General features: G+C 53.5%; 1 protein-coding gene across 1 annotated transcript in view; it reads right to left on the reverse strand.

The window, feature by feature from the left end:
• LOC140411521 (MAM domain-containing glycosylphosphatidylinositol anchor protein 1-like) overlaps nt 1–20,571 on the reverse strand; it is a gene marked incomplete at its 5' end in the record, with an annotated part of 470,308 nt that overhangs the window by 283,502 nt on the left and 166,235 nt on the right. Inside the window, one exon of the mRNA XM_072500607.1 lies at nt 6,557–6,756. Coding sequence (XP_072356708.1) covers nt 6,557–6,756 — 200 coding nt within the window. The remainder of the gene's footprint in view (nt 1–6,556; nt 6,757–20,571) is intronic.

Raw genomic sequence — 20,571 nt, forward strand, 5'->3', positions numbered from 1 at the left:
GAACTAGGGGGCATAGCCTCAAAATAAGGGAAAGTAGATTTAGGACTGAGTTTAGGAGGAATTTCTTCACCCAAAGGGTTGTGAATCTATGGAATTCCTTGCCCAGTGAAGCAGTAGAGGCTCCTTCATTAAATGTTTTTAAGATGAAGATAGATAGTTTTTTGAAGAATAAAGGGATTAAGGGTTATGGTGTTCGGGCCGGAAAGTGGAGCTGAGTCCACAAAAGATCAGCCATGATCTCATTGAATGGCGGAGCAGGCTCGAGGGGCCAGATGGCCTACTCCTGCTCCTAGTTCTTATGTTCTTATGTATTCTCTGTCCCTCGACGCCCGAAGTGCGAGTCCCAATGAAAATCGGGTGTCTGGGGAAAATTGGGCTCAGTGCCAAATGCGATACTCCGACCCCCCCTGCTGGTGCCAGGTTCCAGGTTTATGACCACGTGCCAGCGGGTGGGTGTGAGTGAATGCTATTGGGTCTTAATGACTCATTTGCCCCCTATTATTGGGCCCAGCACCCTATTCCGGGCCCTCTGTGATTCCCCAGTCCCCTGGGCTGGGAATCAAACGGGCACAGATCACTTCTGGTATTTATCGATGTATTCCTGACATGGTGGATCGCGTGGTGTAATTCCTCAGGGGAGCTTGTGAGTGGAATGTAGAACTAAAGAACAAAGAACAATACAGCACAGGAACAGGCCCTTCGGCCCTCCCAGCCTGCGCCGATCACGTGTCCTATCTAGACCAACCGCCTGTATCCTTCTATACCCCGTCTGTTCATGTGTCTATCCAGATTAAAGGTCGCTAACGTATCTGCATCAACCACCTCACTAGGCCGTGCATTCCAGGCCACCACCACCCTCTGTGTAAAAACTCCCCCCGCACATCTCCACTGAACCTGTCCCCCCTCACCGTCAACTTGTGCCCCCTTGTAATTGTCATTTCCGCCCTGGGAAAAAGCTTCCAAATATTCACCCTATCCATACTCCTAATAGAACATAGAGCATGCAGTGCCGAAGGAGGCCATTCAGCCCATCGAGTCTGCACCGACCCACTTCAGCCCTCACTTCCACCCTATCCCCAATAACCCCTCCTAACCTTTTTGGACACTAAGGGACAATTTATCATGGCCAATCCACCTAACCTGCACGTCTTTGGACTGTGGGAGGAAACCGGAGCACCCGGAGGAAACCCACGCACACACGGGGAGGATGTGCAGACTCCGCACAGACAGTGACCCAGCGGGGAATCGAACCTGACACAGTGGTGCTGTGAAGCCACAGTGCTAACCACTTGTGCTACCGTGCTGCCTTAATTAATAATTTTATAAACTTCTATCAGTTTGCCCCTCAGCCTCCATCTCTCTAGGGAGAACAATCCCAGTTTATTCAATCTCTCCTCATACCTAATACCCTCCATACCAGGCAACATCCTGGTAAATCTCTTCTGCACCCTCTCTAAAGCCTCCACATCCTTCTGGTAGTGTGGCGACCAGAATTGAACACTCTGCTCCAAGTGTGTCCTTGATAAATATGTACCTGTCAGGCAGGGAGGAAGTGGTCGAGCGAGGGAACCGTGGTTTACTAAGGCAGTCGAAACACTTGTCAAGAGGAAGAAGGAGACTTATGTAAAGATGAGACATGAAAGTTCAGTTAAGGCATTCGAGAGTTACAGGTTAGCTAGGAAGGACCAAAAGAGAGAGCTAAGAAGAGCCAGGAGGGGACATGAGAAGACTTTGGCAGGTAGGATCAAGGATAACCCTAACGCTTTCTATAGATATGTCAGGAATAAAAGAATGACTAGGGTAAGAGTAGGGACAGTCAAGGACAGTCGTGGGAAGTTGTGCGTGGAGTCCGAGGAGATAGGAGAGGTGCTAAATGAATATTTTTCGCCAGTATTCACACAGGAAAAACACAATGTTGTCGAGGAGAATACTGGGATTCAGGCTACTAGACTAGAAGGGCTTGAGGTTCATAAGGAGGAGGTGTTAACAATTCTGGAAAGGGTGAAAATAGATAAGTCCCCTGGGCCGGATGGGATTTATCCTAGGATTATCTGGGAAGCCAGGGAGGAGATTGTTGAGCCTTTGGCTTTGATCTTTAAGTCATCTTTGTCAACAGGAATAGTGCCAGAAGACAGGAGGATATCAAATGTTGTCCCCTTGTTCAAAAAGGGGAGTAGAGACAACCCCGGTAACTAAAGACCAGTGAGCCTTACTTCTGTTGTGGGCAAAATCTTGCAAAGGTTTATAAGAGATAGGATGTATAATCATCTGGAAAGGAATAATTTGATTAGAGATAGTCAACACGGTTTTGTGAAGGGTAGGTCGTGCCTCACAAACCTTATTGAGTTCTTTGAGAAGGTGACCAATCAGGTGGATGAGGGTAAAGCAGTTGATGTGGAGTATATGGATTTCAGTAAAGCGTTTGATAAGGTTCCCCATGGTAGGCTACTACAGAAATTACGGAGGCATGGGATTCAGGGAGATTTAGCAGTTTGGATCAGAAATTGGCTAGCTGGAAGAAGACAAAGAGTGGTGGTTGATGGGAAGTGTTCAGACTGGAGTCCAGTTACTAGTGGTGTACCACAAGGATCTGTTTTGGGGCCACTGCTGTTTGTCATTTTTATAAATGACCTGGAGGAGGGCGTAGAAGGGTGGGTGAGTAAATTTGCAGATGACACTAAAGTCGGTGGAGTTGTGGACAGTGCGGAAGGATGTTACAAGTTACCGAGGGACATAGATAAGCTGCAGCGCTGGGCTGAGAGGTGGCAAATGGAGTTTAATGCAGAAAAGTGTGAGGTGATTCATTTTGGAAGGAATAACAGGAAGACAGAGTACTGGGCTAATGGTAAGATTCTTGGCAGTGTGGATGAGCAGAGAGATCTCGGTGTCCATGTACGTAGATCCCTGAAAGTTGCCACCCAGGTTGAGAGGGTTGTTAAGAAGGCGTACGGTGTGTTAGCTTTTATTGGTAGAGGGATTGAGTTTCGGAGCCATGAGGTCATGTTGCAGCTGTACAAAACTCTGGTGCGGCCGCATTTGGAGTATTGCGTGCAATTCTGGTCGCCGCATTATAGGAAGGATGTGGAAGCATTGTAAAGGGTGCAGAGGAGATTTACCAGAATGTTGCCTGGTATGGTGGGAAGATCTTATGAGGAAAGGCTGATGGACTTGAGGCTATTTTCGTTAGAGAGAAGAAAAAGTTAAGAGGTGACTTAATTGAGGCATACAAGATGATCAGAGGATTGGATAGGGTGGACAGTGAGAGCCTTTTTCCTCAGATGGTGATGTCTAGCACGAGGGGACATAGCTTTAAATTGAGGGGAGATAGATATAAGACAGATGTCAGAGGTAGGTTCTTTACTCAGAGAGTAGTAAGGGCGTGGAATGCCCTGCCTGCAACAGTAGCGGACTCGCCAACACTAAGGATATTCAAATGGTCATTGGATAGACATATGGACGATAAGGGAATAGTGTCGATGGGCTTTAGAGTGGTTTCACAGGTCGGCGCAACATCGAGAGTCGAAGGGGCTGTACTGCGCTGTAATGTTCTATGTTCTATGTTCTATACAGCTGCAACATGACTTGCCAATTCTTATACTCAATGCCCCGGCCAATGAATGCAAGCATGCCGTATGCCTTCTTGACTACCTTCTCCACTGAGGGAATGCCGCACTGTCAGAGGGTCAGTACTGAGGGAGCGCCGCACTGTCAGAGGGTCAGTACTGAGGGAGTGCCGCACTGTCAGAGGGTCAGTACTAAGGGAGCGCCGCACTGTCAGAGGGTCAGTACTGAGGGAGTGCCGCACTGTCAGAGGGTCAGTACTGAGGGAGTGACGCACTGTCAGAGGGTCAGTACTGAGGGAGCGCCGCACTGTCAGAGGGTCAGTACTGAGAGAGTGTTGCACTGTCAGAGGGTCAGTACTGAGGGAGTGCAGCACTGTCAGAGGGTCAGTGCTGAGGGTGTGCCGCACTGTCAGAGGATCAGTACTGAGGGAGCGCCGCACTGTCAGAGGGTCAGTACTGAGGGAGTGCTGCACTGTCAGAGGGTCAGTACTGAGGGAGTGCAGCACTGTCAGAGGGTCAGTACTGAGGGAGTGCCGCACTGTCAGAGGGTCAGTACTGAGGGAGTGCCGTACTGTCAGAGGGTCAGCACTGAGGGAATGCTGCACTGTCAGAGGGTCAGTACTGTGAGTGCCGCACTGTCAGAGGGTCACAACTGAGAGAGTGCCGCACTTTCAGAGGGTTAGTACTGAGGGAGTGCTGCACTGTCAGAGGGTCAGTACTGAGGGAGTGCCGCACTTTCAGAGGGTCAGTACTGAGGGAGTGCTGCACTGTCAGAGGGTCAGCACTGAGGGAATGCTGCACTGTCAGAGGGTCAGTACTGAGGGAGTGCCGCACTGTCAGAGGGTCAGTACTGAGAGAGTGCAGCACTGACAGAGGGTCAGTACTGAGGGAGTGCTGCACTGTTAGAGGGTCAGTACTGAGGGAGTGCCGCACTGTCAGAGGGTCAGTACAGAGGGAGTGCTGCATTGTCAGAGGGTCAGTACTGAGGGAGTGCTGCACTGTCAGAGGGTCAGTACTGAGGGAGTGCTGCACTGTCAGAGGGTCAGTACTGAGGGAGTGCCGCACTGTCAGAGGGTCAGTACTGAGGGAGAGCTGCACTGTCGGGGGGTCAGTACTGAGGGAGTGCCGCACTGTCAGAGGGTCAGTACTGAGGGAGTGCCGCACTGTCAGAGAGTCAGTACTGAGGGAGTGCCGCACTGTCAGAGGGTCAGTACTGAGGGAGTGCCGCACTGTCAGAGTCAGTACTGAGGGAGTGCCGCACTGTCGGAGGGTCAGTACTGAGGGGGTGCCGCACTGTCAGAGGGTCAGTACTGAGGGAGTGCTGCACTGTCAGGTGGTCAGTACTGAGGGAGTGCTGCACTGTCAGAGGGTCAGTGCTGAGGGAGTACTGCACTGTCAGAGGGTCAGTACTGAGGGAGTGCTGCACTGTCAGAGGGTCAGTACTGAGGGAGCGCCGCACTGTCAGAGGGTCAGTACTGAGGGAGTGCCGCACTATCAGAGGGTCAGTACTGAGGGAGTGCCGCACTGTCAGAGGGTCAGTACTGAGGGAGTGCCGCACTGTCAGAGGGTCAGTACTGAGGGAGTGCCGCACTGTCAGAGGGTCAGTACTGAGGGAGTGCCGCACTGTCAGAGGGACAGTACTGAGGGAGCGCCGCACTGTCAGAGGGTCAGTACTGAGGGAGTGCTGCACTGTCAGAGGGTCAGTACTGAGGGAGCGCCGCACTGTCAGAGGGTCAGTACTGAGGGAGTGCCGCACTGTCAGAGGGTCAGGACTGAGGGAGTGCTGCACTGTCAGAGGGTCAGTACTGAGGGAGTGCTGCACTGTCAGAGGGTCAGTACTGAGGGAGTGCCGCACTGTCAGAGGGTCAGTGCTGAGGGAGTGCTGCACTGTCAGAGGGTCAGTACTGAGGGAATGCCGCACTGTCAGAGGGTCAGTACTGAGGGAGTGCTGCACTGTCAGAGGGTCAGTACTGAGGGAGTGCCGCACTGTCAGAGGGTCAGTACTGAGGGAGTGCTGCACTGTCAGAGGGTCAGGACTGAGTGAGTGCTGCACTGTCAAAGGGTCAGTACTGAGGGAGTGCCGCACTGTCAGAGGGTCAGTACTGAGGGAGTGCTGCACTGTCAGAGGGTCAGTACTGAGGGAGAGCTGCACTGTCAGAGGGTCAGTACTGAGGGAGTGCTGCTCTGTCAGAGGGTCAGTACTGAGGGAGTGCTGCACTGTCAGAGGGTCAGTACTGAGGGAGAGCTGCACTGTCAGAGGGTCAGTACTGAGGGAGTGCCGCACTGTCAGAGGGTCAGTACTGAGGGAGTGCCGCACTGTCAGAGGGTCAGTACTGAGGGAGTGCCGCACAGTCAGAGGGTCAGTACTGAGGGAGTGCTGCACTGTCAGAGGGTCAGTACTGAGGGAGTGCCGCACTGTCAGAAGGTCAGTACTGAGGGAGTGCTGCACTGTCAGAGGGTCAGTACTGAGGGAGTGCTGCACTGTCAGAGGGTCAGTACTGAGGGAGTGCCGCACTGTCAGAAGGTCAGTACTGAGGGAGTGCTGCACTGTCAGAGGGTCAGTACTGAGGGAGTGCTGCACTATCAGAGGGTCAGTACTGAGGGAGCACCGCACTGTCAGAGGGTCAGTACTGAGGGAGTGCAGCACTGTCAGAGGGTCAGTACTGAGGAAGTGCCGCACTGTCAGAGGGTCAGTACTGAGGGAGTGCCGCACTGTCAGAGGGTCAGTACTGAGGGAGTGCCGCACTGTCAGAGGGTCAGTACTGAGGGAGTGCCGCACTGTCAGAGGGTCAGTACTGAGGGAGTGCCGCACTGTCAGAGGGTCAGTACTGAGGGAGTGCTGCACTGTCAGAGGGTCAGTACTGAGGGAGTGCTGCACTGTCAGAGGGTCAGTACTGAGGGAGTGCTGCACTGTCAGAGGGTCAGTACTGAGGGAGTGCCGCACTGTCAGAGGGTCAGTACTGAGGGAGTGCTGCAGTGCTGGTGAATCTGACCTGTGTGTAAAGCGGTTCGTAGATATCGACGCCGTCGTCCTGTTTCTGGATGACCATCTGTGAGCCACGTTTCCAGCTGAAATGTGCGGGTGGGTTGGAGTTGACGGTGCAGCGCAGGAAGACTGTCCGCTCGCGGTAGTAATTCTCCCCTCGCACATCACTGACGCTCTGGTGAACGGTCAGAACAGGCTCGTCCAGGTCTGCAAGAGAAGAGAACCTCAGGTTAGAGTCCAAAGTGTCAGGGTTCACCTCCACCCCCGTTAGACCAGCCCCTCCCCTGGACAACAGCCCCTCCCCCAGAGACAGGCCCCTCCCCTGTACACCAGCCCTTCCCACAGAGACAGGCCCCGCCCATGGAGACTGGGCCCCTCCCCCAGAGACAGGCTCCTCCTCTGGACAACAGCCCTTCCCACAGAGACAGGCCCCGCCCATGGAGACTGGGCCCCTCCCCCAGAGACAGGCTCCTCCTCTGGACAACAGCCCCTTCCCCAGAGACAGGCACCTCCTCTGGACAACAGCCCCTCCCCAGAGACAGGCCCCTCCCCTGTACACCAGCCCTTCCCACAGAGACAGGCCCCGCCCATGGAGACTGGGCCCCTCCCCCAGAGACAGGCCCCTCCCCTGGACAACAGCCCTTGCTTCAGAAACAGCTGGTGAGTCAGTTTCAGCGGGAGCAGTGCGGAAGTGGTTGCTGGGAGGTAAGTCTGTCCTTTAAAAGCACTTGTCTTTGCAGGGGCAGGCCAGTCGATTTCGGCGGGAGTGGAGCTGGCTGGTTAGTCAATTTCAGCAGGAGCTGAGAATTTTTCTTTTTTTTAAATTAGTGTTTTAGGCGGGAACAGGAAGTCGACCCGCGGACGTCTGGGAAGACCCTCACCAATAAATTCTGGTGGAGAGGAAACCCGAGACACTACACGTGTAGTGTCTCCCACCCGCCCTCCTCCTCTAACCTAATAATAAAACCCATTGGTCTGAGGTAAGTACCATATTTTATTATATTATTATTATTTTTTATAAAAAATTTAATTTAGTTGTTAGCCAGATCTTGGTAGAAAGTAAGAGGAATGGCAGGGAAGGGAGTACAATGTTCCTCCTGCAGGATGTTTGAGGTGAGGGATGCAGTTAGTGTCCCTGCTGATTTTACCTGCAGGAAGTGCTGCCATCTCCAGCTCCTCCAAGACCGAGTTAGGGAACTGGAGCTGGAGTTGGAAGAACTTCGGATCATTCGGGAGGCAGAAGGGGTCATAGATAGCAGCTTCAGGGAATTAGTTACACCAAAGATTGGAGATAGGTGGGTAACTGTAAGAGGGACTGGGAAAAAGCAGTCAGTGCAGGGATCCCCTGCGGTCGTTCCCCTGAGAAACAAGTATACCGCTTTGGATACTTGTGGGGGGGGGACTTACCAGGGGTAAGCCATGGGGTACGGGCCTCTGGCACGGAGTCTGTCCCTGTTGCTCAGAAGGGAAGGGGGGAGAGGAGCAGAGCATTAGTAATTGGGGACTCTATAGTCAGGGGCACAGATAGGAGATTTTGTGGGAGCGTGAGAGACTCACGTTTGGTATGTTGCCTCCCAGGTGCAAGGGTACGTGTTGTCTCGGATCGTTTGATAAGGTTCCCCACGGTAGGCTATTGCAAAAAATACGGAGGCTGGGGATTGAGGGTGATTTAGAGATGTGGATCAGAAATTGGCTAGCTGAAAGAAGACAGAGGGTGGTGGTTGATGGGAAATGTTCAGAATGGAGTACAGTCACAAGTGGAGTACCACAAGGATCTGTTCTGGGGCCGTTGCTGTTTGTCATTTTTATCAATGACCTAGAGGAAGGCGCAGAAGGGTGGGTGAGTAAATTTGCAGACGATACTAAAGTCGGTGGTGTTGTTGATAGTGTGGAAGGATGTAGCAGGTTACAGAGGGATATAGATAAGCTGCAGAGCTGGGCTGAGAGGTGGCAAATGGAGTTTAATATAGAGAAGTGTGAGGTGATTCACTTTGGAAGGAATAACAGGAATGCGGAATATTTGGCTAATGATAAAGTTCTTGAAAGTGTGGATGAGCAGAGGGATCTAGGTGTCCATGAACATAGATCCCTGAAAGTTGCCACCCAGGTTGATAGGGTTGTGAAGAAGGCCTATGGAGTGTTGGCCTTTATTGGTAGAGGGGTTGAGTTCCGGAGTCGGGAGGTCATGTTGCAGCTGTACAGAACTCTGGTACGGCTGCATTTGGAGTATTGCGTACAGTTCTGGTCACCGCATTATAGGAAGGACGTGGAGCTTTGGAGTGGGTGCAGAGGAGATTTACCAGGATGTTGCCTGGTATGGAGGGAAAATCTTATGAGGAAAGGCTGATGGACTTGAGGTTGTTTTCGTTGGAGAGAAGAAGGTTAAGAGGAGACTTTATAGAGGCATACAAAATGATCAGGGGGTTGGATAGGGTGGACAGTGAGAGCCTTCTCTCGCGGATGGAAATGGCTGGCACGAGGGGACATAGCTTTAAACTGAGGGGTAATAGATATAGGACAGAGGTCAGAGGTAGGTTCTTTACGCAAAGAGTAGTGAGGCCGTGGAATGCCCTACCTGCTACAGTAGTGAACTCGCCAACATTGAGGGCATTTAAAAGTTTATTGGATAAACATATGGATGATAATGGCATAGTGTAGGTTAGATGGCTTTTGTTTCGGTGCAACATCGTGGGCCGAAGGGCCTGTACTGCGCTGTATTGTTCTATGTTCTATCTATGTTCTAAACAGGCCACTCCCCTGGAGACTGTACCCCTCCCCTGGAGATAGGTGGCTTCCACTGGAGAACGGGCCCCACCCCTGAAGACCGGGCCCCTCCCCTGAAGAGCGGGCCCCTTCCCTGGAAAGCGGGCCCCTCCCCTGAAGACCGGGCCCCTCCCCTGAAGAGCGGGCCCCTTCCCTGGAAAGCGGGCCCCTCCCCTGGAGACAGAACCCTCCCCTGGAGAGAGGCCCCTCCCCTGGAGACAGGCCCCTCCCCTGGAGACAGACCTCTCCCCTGGAGACAGACCCCTGCCCCAGAGACAGGCCCCTCTCCTGGGGACACGACTCCTCCCTTGGAGACAGACCCCGCCCCTGGAGACAGGACTCCTCCCCTGGAGACAGTCGCCCCTCCCCCAGAGACAGTCTCCCCTCCCCCAGAGACTGGGCCCCTCCCCTGGAGTCTGACCCCTCCCCTGGAGACCAGACTCCTCCCCCCAGACAGATTCCCCTCCCCCAGAGACTGAGCCCTTCTCCTGGAGACAGACCCTGCCCCTGGAAACCATACTCCTCCCCCAGAGACAGGTGCCCCTCCCCCAGAGACTGGGCCCCTCCCCTGGAGACAGACCCCACCCCTGGAGACTGGACTCCTTCCCCTGGAGACAGGTGCCCCACCCCGAGAGACTGGGCTCCTCCCCTGGGGACAGGACTCCTCCCTTGGTGACAGACCCCTCCCCTGCAGACTGGACCCCTCCCCCTGCAGACAGGTTCCCATCCCCCAGAGACTGGGCCCCTCCCCTGGGGACAGACCCCTCCCCTGGATGCGGACTCCTCCCCCGGAGACAGGGTCCTCTCCCCTTGAGACTGGGCCCCTCCTCTGTAGACAGACCCCTCCCCTGGAGACAGACCCCTCCCTTGGAGACCGGACTCCTCCCCCAGAGACAGGTGCCCCTCCCCCAGAGACTGGGACCCTCCCCTGGAGACGGACCCCTCCCCTGGAGACGGACCCCTCCCCTGGAGACAGACCCCTCCCCTGGAGACCGGACTCCTCCCCCGGAGACAGGTGCCCCTCCCCCAGAGACTGGGACCCTTCCCTGGAGACGGACCCCTCCCCTGGAGACGGACCCCTCCCCTGGAGACGGACCCCTCCCCTCGAGACAGACCCCACCCCTAGTGACAGGTACCCTCCCCCAGAGACTGGGCCCCTCCCCTGGAGACAGACCCCTCCCCTGGAGACCGGACTCCTATCCTGGAGACCGGGCCCCTCTCCTGGAGACAGACCCCGCCCCTGGAGACCAGACCCCTCTACCGGAGGTAGGTGCCCTCCCCCAGTGACTGGGCTCCTCCCCTGCAGACAGACCCCACCCCTGGAGACTGGACTCCTCCCCCAGAGACAGGTGGCCCTCCATCACTGACTGGGCCCCTCCCCTGGAGACAAACTCCTCCCCTGGAGACCAGACCCCTCCCCTGGAGACAGGTGACCTCCCCCAGAAACTGGGCCCCTCCCCTGGAGACAGACTCCTCCCCTGGAGACCAGACTCCTCTCCTGGAGACAGACGCCCCTCCCCCAGAGACTGCGCCCCTCCCCCAGAGACTGGGCCCCTCCCCCAGAGACTGGGCCCCTCCCCCAGAGACTGGGCCCCTCCCCCAGAGACAGACCCTTCCCCTGGAGACAGACGCCTCCCCTGGGGACAGGTGCCCCTCCTCCAGAGACTGGACCACTCCCCTGGAGACCGGACTCCTCCCCTGGAGACAGGTTCCCCTCCCCCAGAGACCTGGACCCTCCCCTAGAGACAGTCCCCTCCCCTGGAGACCGGACTCCTCCCCCGGAGCCAGGTGCCCCTCCCCGGAGACGGGACTCCTTCCCTGGAAACAGGTTCCCCTGCCGCAGAGACTGGGCCCCTCCCCTGGAGACAGACCGATCCCCTGGAGACTGGACTCCTCCCCCGGAGACGGGACTCATCCTCTGGAGACAGGTTCCCATGCCCCAGAGACTGGGCCTCTCCCCTTGAGACAGACCGCTACCCTGGAGACCGGACTCCTCCCCTGGAGACGGGACTGCTCCCCTGGAGACAGATGCCCCTCCCCCAGAGACTGGGCCCCTCCCCTGGAGACAGGGCCCCTCCCCTGGAGATCGCCCCTCCCTCTCTAATGTCCATTTGGAGATTATTGTAGTCAAGGAGGATCTTCGAAAAGGTCAGTCAAACGTAGAGTGATGGAGTCGTAGAGTTTTACCTGACGGAAAGTAGACCACGAAGAATCCAGCAATCCTTTGTAGTCAAAAGAACAAAGAACAAAGAAATGTACAGCACAGGAACAGGCCCTTCGGCCCTCCAAGCCCGTGCCGACCATGCTGCCCGACTAAACTACAATCTTCTACACTTCCTGGGTCCGTATCCCTCTATTCCCATCCTATTTATGTATTTGTCAAGATGCCCCATAAATGTCACTATCGTCCCTGCTTCCACCGCCTCCTCCGGCAGCGAGTTCCAGGCACCCACTACCCTCTGCGTAAAAAACTTGCCTCGTACATCTACTCTAAACCTTGCCCCTCTCAGCTGAAACCTATGCCCCCTAGTAATTGACCCCTCTACCCCGGGGAAAAGCCTCTGACTATCCACTCTGTCTATGCCCCTCATAATTTTGTATACCTCTATCAGGTCGCCCCTCAACCTCCTTCGTTCCAGTGAGAACAAACCGAGTTTATTCAACCGCTCCTCATAGCTAATGCCCTCCATACCAGGCAACATTCTGGTAAATCTCTTCTGCACCCTCTCTAAAGCCTCCACATCCTTCTGGTAGTGTGGCGACCAGAATTGAACGCTATACTCCAAGTGTGGCCTAACTAAGGTTCTATACAGCTGCAACGTGACTTGCCAATTCTTATACTCAATGCCCCGGCCAATGAAGGCAAGCATGCCGTATGCCTTCTTGACTACCTTCTCCACCTGTGTTGCCCCTTTCAGTGACCTGTGGACCTGTACTCCTAGATCTCTCTGACTTTCAATACTCTTGAGCGTTCTACCATTCACTGTATATTCCCTACCTGCATTAGACCTTCCAAAATGCATTACCTCACATTTGTCCGGATTAAACTCCATCTGCCATCTCTCCGCCCAAGTCTCCAAACAATCTAAATCCTGCTGTATCCTCAGACAGTCCTCATCGCTATCCGCAATTCCACCAACCTTTGTGTCGTCTGCAAACTTACTAATCAGACCAGTTACATTTTCCTCCAAATCATTTATATATACTACAAAGAGCAAAGGTCCCAGCACTGATCCCTGTGGAATATTGAGTGGATATTTGGCAGGAAGGATCAAGGAAAACCCAAAAGCTTTCTATAGGTATGTCAGGAATAAGCGAATGACTAGGGACAGAGTAGGACCAGTCAAGGACAGGGATGGGAAGTTGTGTGTAGAGTCTGAAGAGATAGGCGAGATACTAAATGAATATTTTTCGTCAGTATTCACTCAGGAAAAAGATAATGTTGTGGAGGAGAATGCTGAGCTCCAGGTAAATAGATTAGATGGCATTGAGGTAAGTAGGGAAGAGGTGTTGGCAATTCTGGACAGGCTGAAAATAGATAAGTCCCCGGGGCCTGATGGGATTTATCCTAGGATTCTCTGGGAGGCCAGGGAAGAGATTGCTGGACCATTGGCTTTGATTTTTATGTCATCATTGGATACAGGAATAGTGCCAGAGGACTGGAGGATAGCAAATGTGGTCCCTTTGTTCAAAAAGGGGAGCAGAGACAACCCCGGCAACTATAGACCGGTGAGCCTCACGTCTGTAGTGGGTAAAGTCTTGGAGGGCATTATAAGAGACAAGATTTATAATCATCTAGATAGGAATAATATGATCAGGGATAGTCAGCATGGCTTTGTGAAGGGTAGGTCATGCCTCACAAACCTTATCGAGTTCTTTGAGAAGGTGACTGAACAGGTAGACGAGGGTAGAGCAGTTGATGTGGTGTATATGGATTTCAGCAAAGCGTTTGATAAGGTTCCCCACGGTAGGCTATTGCAGAAAATACGGAGGCTGGGGATTGAGGGTGATTTAGAGATGTGGATCAGAAATTGGCTAGCTGAAAGAAGACAGAGGGTGGTGGTTGATGGGAAATGTTCAGAATGGAGTTCTGTCACAAGTGGAGTACCACAAGGATCTGTTCTGGGGCCGTTGCTGTTTGTCATTTTTATCAATGACCTAGAGGAAGGCGCAGAAGGGTGGGTGAGTAAATTTGCAGACGATACTAAAGTCGGTGGTGTTGTCGATAGTGAGGAAGGAAGTAGCAGGTTACAGAGGGATATAGATAAGCTGCAGTGCTGGGCTGAGAGGTGGCAAATGGAGTTTAATGTAGAGAAGTGTGAGGTGATTCACTTTGGAAGGAAAAACAGGAATGTGGAATATGTGGCTAATGGAAAAGTTCTTGAAAGTGTGGATGAGCAGAGGGATCTAGGTGTCCATGTACATAGATCCCTGAAAGTTGCCACCCAGGTTGATAGGGTGGTGAAGAAGGCCTATGGAGTGTTGGCCTTTATTGGTAGAGGGATTGAGTTCCGGAGTCAGGAGGTCATGTTGCAGCTGTACAGAACTCTGGTACGGCCGCATTTGGAGTATTGCGTACAGTTCTGGTCACCGCATTATAGGAAGGACGTGGAGGCTTTGGAACGGGTGCAGAGGAGATTTACCAGGATGTTGCCTGGTATGGAGGGAAACTCTTATGAGGAAAGGCTGATGGACTTGAGGTTGTTTTCGTTAGAGAGAAGAAGGTTAAGAGGAGACTTAATAGAGGCATACAAAATTATCAGAGGGTTAGATAGGGTGGACAGTGAGAGCCTTCTCCCGCGGATGGAAATGGCTAGCACGAGGGGACATAGCCTTAAACTGAGGGGTAATAGATATAGGACAGAGGTCAGGGGTAGGTTCTTTACGCAAAGAGTAGTGAGGCCGTGGAATGCCCTACCTGCTACAGTAGTGAACTCGCCAACATTAAGGGCATTTAAAAGTTTATTGGATAAACATATGGATGATAATGGTATAGTGTAGGTTAGATGGCTTTTGTTTCGGTGCAACATCGTAGGCCGAAGGGCCTGTACTGCGCTGTATTGTTCTATGTTCTATGTTCTATGTTCTAACACCACTGGTCACAGCCCTCCAATTAGAAAAGCATCCTTCCATTGCTACTCTCTGCCTTCTATGACCTAGCCAGTTCTGTATCCACCTTGCCAGCTCACCCCTGATCCCGTGTGACTTCACCTTTTGTACTAGTCTACCATGAGGGACCTTGTCAAAGGCCTTACTGAAGTCCATATAGACAACCCTACCTGCATTAATCATCTTTGTGACCTCAAAAAACTCTAGTGAGACACGACCTCCCCTTCATAAAACCATGCTGCCTCTCACTAATACGTCCATTTGCTTCCAAATGGGAGTAGATCCTGTCTCGAAGAATTCTCTCCAGTAATTTCCCTACCACTGAAGTAAGGCTCACCGGCCTGTAGTTCCCGGGATTATCCTTGCTACCCTTCTTAAACAGACAAACAACATTGGCTATTCTCCAGTCCTCCGGGACATCCCCTGAAGACAGCGAGGATCCAAAGATTTCTGTCAAGGCTTCAGCAATTTCCTCTCCAGCCTCCTTCAGTATTCTGGGGTAGATCCCATCAGGCCCTGGGGACTTATCTACCCAACACCTTTAAGACACCCAACACCTCGTCTTTTTGGATCTCAATGTGACCCAGGCTATCTACACCCCCTTCTCCAGACTCAACATCTACCAATTCCTTCTCTTTGGTGAATACTGATGCAAAGTATTCATTTAGTACCTCACCCATTTCCTCTGGCTCCACACATAGATTCCCTTGCCTATCCTTCAGTGGGCCAACCCTTTCCCTGGCTACCCTCTTGCTTTTTATGTACGTGTAAAAAGCCTTGGGATTTTCCTTAACCCTATTTGCCAATGACTTTTCGTGATCCCTTCTAGCCCTCCTGACTCCTTGCTTAAGCTCCTTCCTACTTTCCTTATATTCCACGCAGGCTTCGTCTGTTCCCAGCCTTTTAGCCCTGACAAATGCCTCCTTTTTCTTTTTGACGAGGCCTACAATATCTCTCGTCATCCAAGGTTCCCGAAAATTGCCGTATTTATCCTTCTTCCTCACAGGAACATGCCGGTCCTGAATTCCTTTCAACTGCCACTTGAAAGCCTCCCACATGTCAGATGTTGATTTGCCCCCAAACATCCGCCCCCAATCTAGGTTCTTCAGTTCCCGCCTAATATTGTTATAATTAGCCTTCCCCCAATTTAGCACATTCATCCTAGGACCACTCTTATCCTTGTCCACCAGTACTTTAAAACTTACTTTTTTACATAGATTACATAGAACATACAGTGCAGAAGGAGGCCATTCGGCCCATCGAGTCTGCACCGACCCACATTAATCCCTCACTTCCACCTTATCCCCGCAACCCAATAACCCCTCCCAACCCTTATGGACACTACGGGTAATTTAGCATGGCCAATCCACCTAACCTGCACGTCTTTGGACTGTGGGAGGAAACCGGAGCACCCGGAGGAAACCCACGCGGACACGGGGAGAACGTGCAAACTCCGCACAGACAGTGACCCAGCGGGGAATCGAACCTGGGACCCTGGCGCTGTGAAGCCACAGTGCTAATCACTTGTGCTACCGTGCTGCCCGTAATTACTGAATTGTGGTCACTGTTACCGAAATGTTCCCCTACTGAAACATCTACCACCTGGCCGGGCTCATTCCCCAATACCAGGTCCAGTACTGCCGCTTCCCTAGTTGGACTGTCTACATATTGTTTTAAGAAGCCCTCCTGGATGCTCCTTACAAACTCCGCCCCGTCTAAGCCCCTGGCACTAAGTGAGTCCCAGTCAATATTGGGGAAGTTGAAGTCTCCCATCACCACAACCCTGTTGTTTTTACTCTTTTCCAAAATCTGTCTACCTATCTGCTCCTCTATCTCCCGCTGGCTGTTGGGAGGCCTGTAGTAAACCCCCAACATTGTGACTGCACCCTTCTTATTCCTGATCTCTACCCATATAGCCTCACTGCCCTCTGAGGTGTCCTCCCGCAGTACAGCTGTGATATTCTCCCGAACAAGTAGCGCAACTCCGCCACCCCTTTTACATCCCCCTCTATCCCGCCTGAAACATCTAAATCCTGGAACGTTTAGCTGCCAATCCTGCCCTTCCCTCAACCAGGTCTCTGTAATGGCAACAACGTCATAGTTCCAAGTACTAATCCAAGCTCTAAGTTCATCTGCCTTACCCATAATACTTCTTGCATTAAAACATATGCACTTCAGGCCACCAGACCCGCTGTGTTCAGCAACTTCTCCCTGTCTGCTCTGCCTCAGAGCCACACTGTCCCTATTCCCTAGTTCTCCCTCAATGCTCTCACCTTCTGACCTATTGCTCCCGTGCCCACCCCCCTGCCATACTAGTTTAAACCCTCCCGTGTGACACTAGCAAACCTCGCGGCCAGGATATTTATGCCTCTCTGGTTTAGATGCAACCCGTCCTTCTTATACAGGTCACACCTGCCCAGGAAGAGCTCCCAGTGGTCCAGATAATGGAAACACTCCGTCCTACACCAGCTGTTTAGCCACGTGTTTAGCTGCTCTATCTTCCTATTTCTAGCCTCACTGGCACGTGGCACAGGGAGTAATCCCGAGATTACAACCCTCGAGGTCCTGTCTTTTAACTTTCTGCCTAGCTCCCTGAACTCCTGCTGCAGGACCTCATGCCCCTTCATGCCTATGTCGTTAGTACCAATATGTACAACGACCTCTGCCTGTTTGCCCTCCCCCTTCAGGATGCCCTCTACCCGTTCGGAGACATCCTGGACCCTGGCACCAGGGAGGCAACATACCATCCAGGAGTCTCTTTCACATCCACAGAAGCGCCTATCTGTGCCCCTGACTATAGAGTCCCCTATTACTATTACTCTTCTGCGCTTTGACCCTCCCTTCTGAACATCAGAGCCAGCCGTGGTGCCACTGCTCTGGCTGCTGCTGTTTTCCCCTGATAGGCTATCCCCCCCGACAGTATCCAAAGGGGTATATCTGTTCGAGAGGGGGACAACCACAGGGGAGACAACAAGTAACTTTATTTCCAACAATATGTCCACAGTGCCAGTAACTCACCACTCCCTCCTTCTCCCGGTACTCGTGGCCAGCTGCATTTATACATCTGTAACTGCCAATGGTTTCCACGCACCCCTCCCTCATGGGATCCAGGGAAATTTGGCTGTCTGGATACAGAATTGGCTGGCCGAAAGAAGACAGCGAGTGGTGGTGGATGGAAAGTATTCCACCTAGAGGTCGGTGACCAGTGGTGTCCCGCAAGGATCTGTTCTGGGCCCTCTGCTCTTTGTGGTTTTTATAAATAACTTGGATGAGGAAGTGGAAGGGTGGGTTAGTAAGTTTGCCGATGATACGAAGGTTGGGGGAGTTGTAGATAGTGGTGAGGGTTGTTTCAGGTTACAACAGGACATTGACAGGATGCAAAGCTGGGCTGAGAAGTGGCAGATGGAGTTCAACCTTGATAAATGTGAAGTGATTCATTTTGGAAGGTCGAATTTGAATGCTGAATACAGGATAAAAGACAAGGGGCGAAATTCTCCCCCAACGGCGCGATGTCCGCCGACTGGCGCCAAAAGCGGCGCCAATCAGACGGGCATCGCGCCGGCCCAAAGGTGCGGAATGCTCCGCATCTTTGGGGGCCGAGCCCCAACATTGAGGGGCTAGGCCGGCGCCGGAGGGATTTCCGCCCCGCAGGTGGCGGAAATGGCGTTTGGTGCCCCGCCAGCTGGTGCGGAAATGCGGCGCATGCGCGGGAGCGTCAGCGGCCGTCGACAGTTTCCCGCGCATGCGCAGTGGGGAGAGTCTCTTCCGCCTCTGCCATGGTGGAGGCCGTTGCGGAGGCGGAAGGGAAAGTGTGCCCCCACGGCACAGGCCCGCCCGCGGATCGGTGGGCCCCGATCGCGGGCCAGGCCACCGTGGGGGCTCCCCCCAGGGCCAGATCGCCCCGCAGCCCCCCAGGACCCCGGAGCCCGCCCACGCCGCCTGGTCCCGCCGGTAAATACCAGCTTTGATTTATGCCGGCGGGACAGGGAATTTCTGGGCGGGACTTCGGCCCATCCGGGCCGGAGAATTGAGCGGGGGGTCCCGCCAACCGGTGCGGCCCGATTCCCGCCCCCGCCCAATCTCCGGTACCGGAGACTTCGGCGGGGGCGGGATTTACGGCGGCCAACGGCCATTCTCCGACCCGGCGGGGGGTCAGAGAATGACGCCCAGGATTCTTGGAAGTGTGGATGAGCAGAGGGATCTTGGGGTCCACGTACATAGATCCCTGAAAGTTGCCACTCAGGTTGATAGGGTTGTTAAGAAGGTGTACGGTGTGTGGCTTTCATTAACAGGGGGATTGAGTTTAGGAGCCACGAGGTTTTGCTGCAGCTTTATAAAACTCTAGTTAGACCACACTTGGAATATTGTGTCCAGTTCTGGTTGCCTCATTATAGGAAGGGTGTGGATGCTTTGGAGAGGGTACAGAGGAGATTTACCAGGATGCTGCCTGGACTGGAGGGCAGGTCTTATGAAGAAAGGTTGAGGGAGCTAGGGCTTTTCTCACTGGAGCGAAGAAGGCAGAGAGGTGACTGGATAGAGGTGTACAAGGTGATGAGAGGCATGGATAGAGTGGATAGCCAGAGACTTTTCCCCAGGGTGGAAACGGCTGTCACGAGGGGACATAATTTTAAGGTGATTGGCGGAAGGTATAGGGCAGATGTCAGAGGTTCTTTACACAGAGAGTGGTGGGTGTGTGGAATGCACTGCCAGCGGAGGTGGTGGAGTCAGAGTCATTCGGGACATTTAAGCGACTCTTGGACAGACACGTGGACAGCAGTAAATTGAAGGGGTGTAGATTAGGTTATTATTATCAAGTGAGCGGTGTTTCTCACAATCTTAAATTAGGATAAGTTGTCGGCACAACATCGTGGGCCGAAGGGCCTGTACTGTGCTGTACTGTTCTAAGTTCTCTGTTCTAAATCCAGAAGTCATACTTTTCCCCAAAATTAATATGTTTATTTTAGCTTCAGATATTTACCTACAGTCTTGAATATCAGTTACTCACCAACCAATCAGCTTCCCGCTATCCTGTGACGCCAATCCTGCACATTTTCTTTCAATGGCCACAGGTCTGGTTAGGGTTAGGGTCCCGGGCCTCATAATCTCTGTATCCTCCACACCCAGTACAGTGTCCCTCGCGGGTCTGGTTAGGGTTAGGGCCCCGGGCACTGGGCCTCACACTCTCTGTATCCTCCGCTCCCAGTACTGTGTCCCTCGCGGGTCTGGTTAGGGTTAGGGCCCCGGGCACTGGGCCTCACACTCTCTGTATCCTCCGCTCCCAGTACTGTGTCCCTCGCGGGTCTGGTTAGGGTTAGGGTCCCGGGCCTCACACTGTCTGTATCCTCCGCTCCCAGTACAGTGTCCCTCGCAGGTCTGGTTAGGGCCCCGGGCTCCGGGCCTCACACTGTCTGTATCCTCCACACCCAGTACAGTGTCCCTCGCGGGTCTGGTTAGGGTTAGGGCCCCGGGCTCCAGGCCTCACACTCTCTGTATCCTCCACACCCAGTACAGTGTCCCTCGCGGGTCTGGTTAGGGTTAGGGCCCCGGGCACTAGGCCTCACACTCTCTGTATCCTCCACACACAGTACAGTGTCCCTCGCGGGCCTGGTTAGGGTTAGGGCCCCGGGCACTGGGCCTCACACTCTCTGTGTCCTCCACTCCCAGTACAGTGTCCCTCGCGGGTCTGGTTAGGGTTAGGGCCCCGGGCCCTGGGCCTCACACTCCCTGTATCCTCCACTCCCAGTACAGTGTCCCTCGTGGGTCTGGTTAGGGTTAAGGCCCTGGGCTCCCGGACTCACACTCTCTGTATCCTCCACTCCGAGTACAGTGTCCCTCGTGGGTCTGGTTAGGGTTACGGCCCCGGGCTGCAGGCCTCACACTCTCTGTATCCTCCACTCCCAGTACAGTGTCCCTCGCGGGTCTGGTGAGGGTTAGGGCCCCGGGCTCCAGGCCTCACACTCTCTGTATCCACCACTCCCAGTACAGTGTCCCTCGCGGGTCTGGTTAGGGCCCCGGGCTACGGGCCTCACACACTCTGTGTCCTCCACTCACAGTACAGTGTCACTCGCGGGTCTGGTTAGGGTTAGGGCCCCGGGCACTGGGCCTCACACTCTCTGTATCCTCCACTCACAGTACAGTGTCCCTTGTGTG

Source organism: Scyliorhinus torazame, chromosome 4, assembly GCF_047496885.1.
Source record: "Scyliorhinus torazame isolate Kashiwa2021f chromosome 4, sScyTor2.1, whole genome shotgun sequence".
Taxonomy (NCBI): domain Eukaryota; kingdom Metazoa; phylum Chordata; class Chondrichthyes; order Carcharhiniformes; family Scyliorhinidae; genus Scyliorhinus; species Scyliorhinus torazame.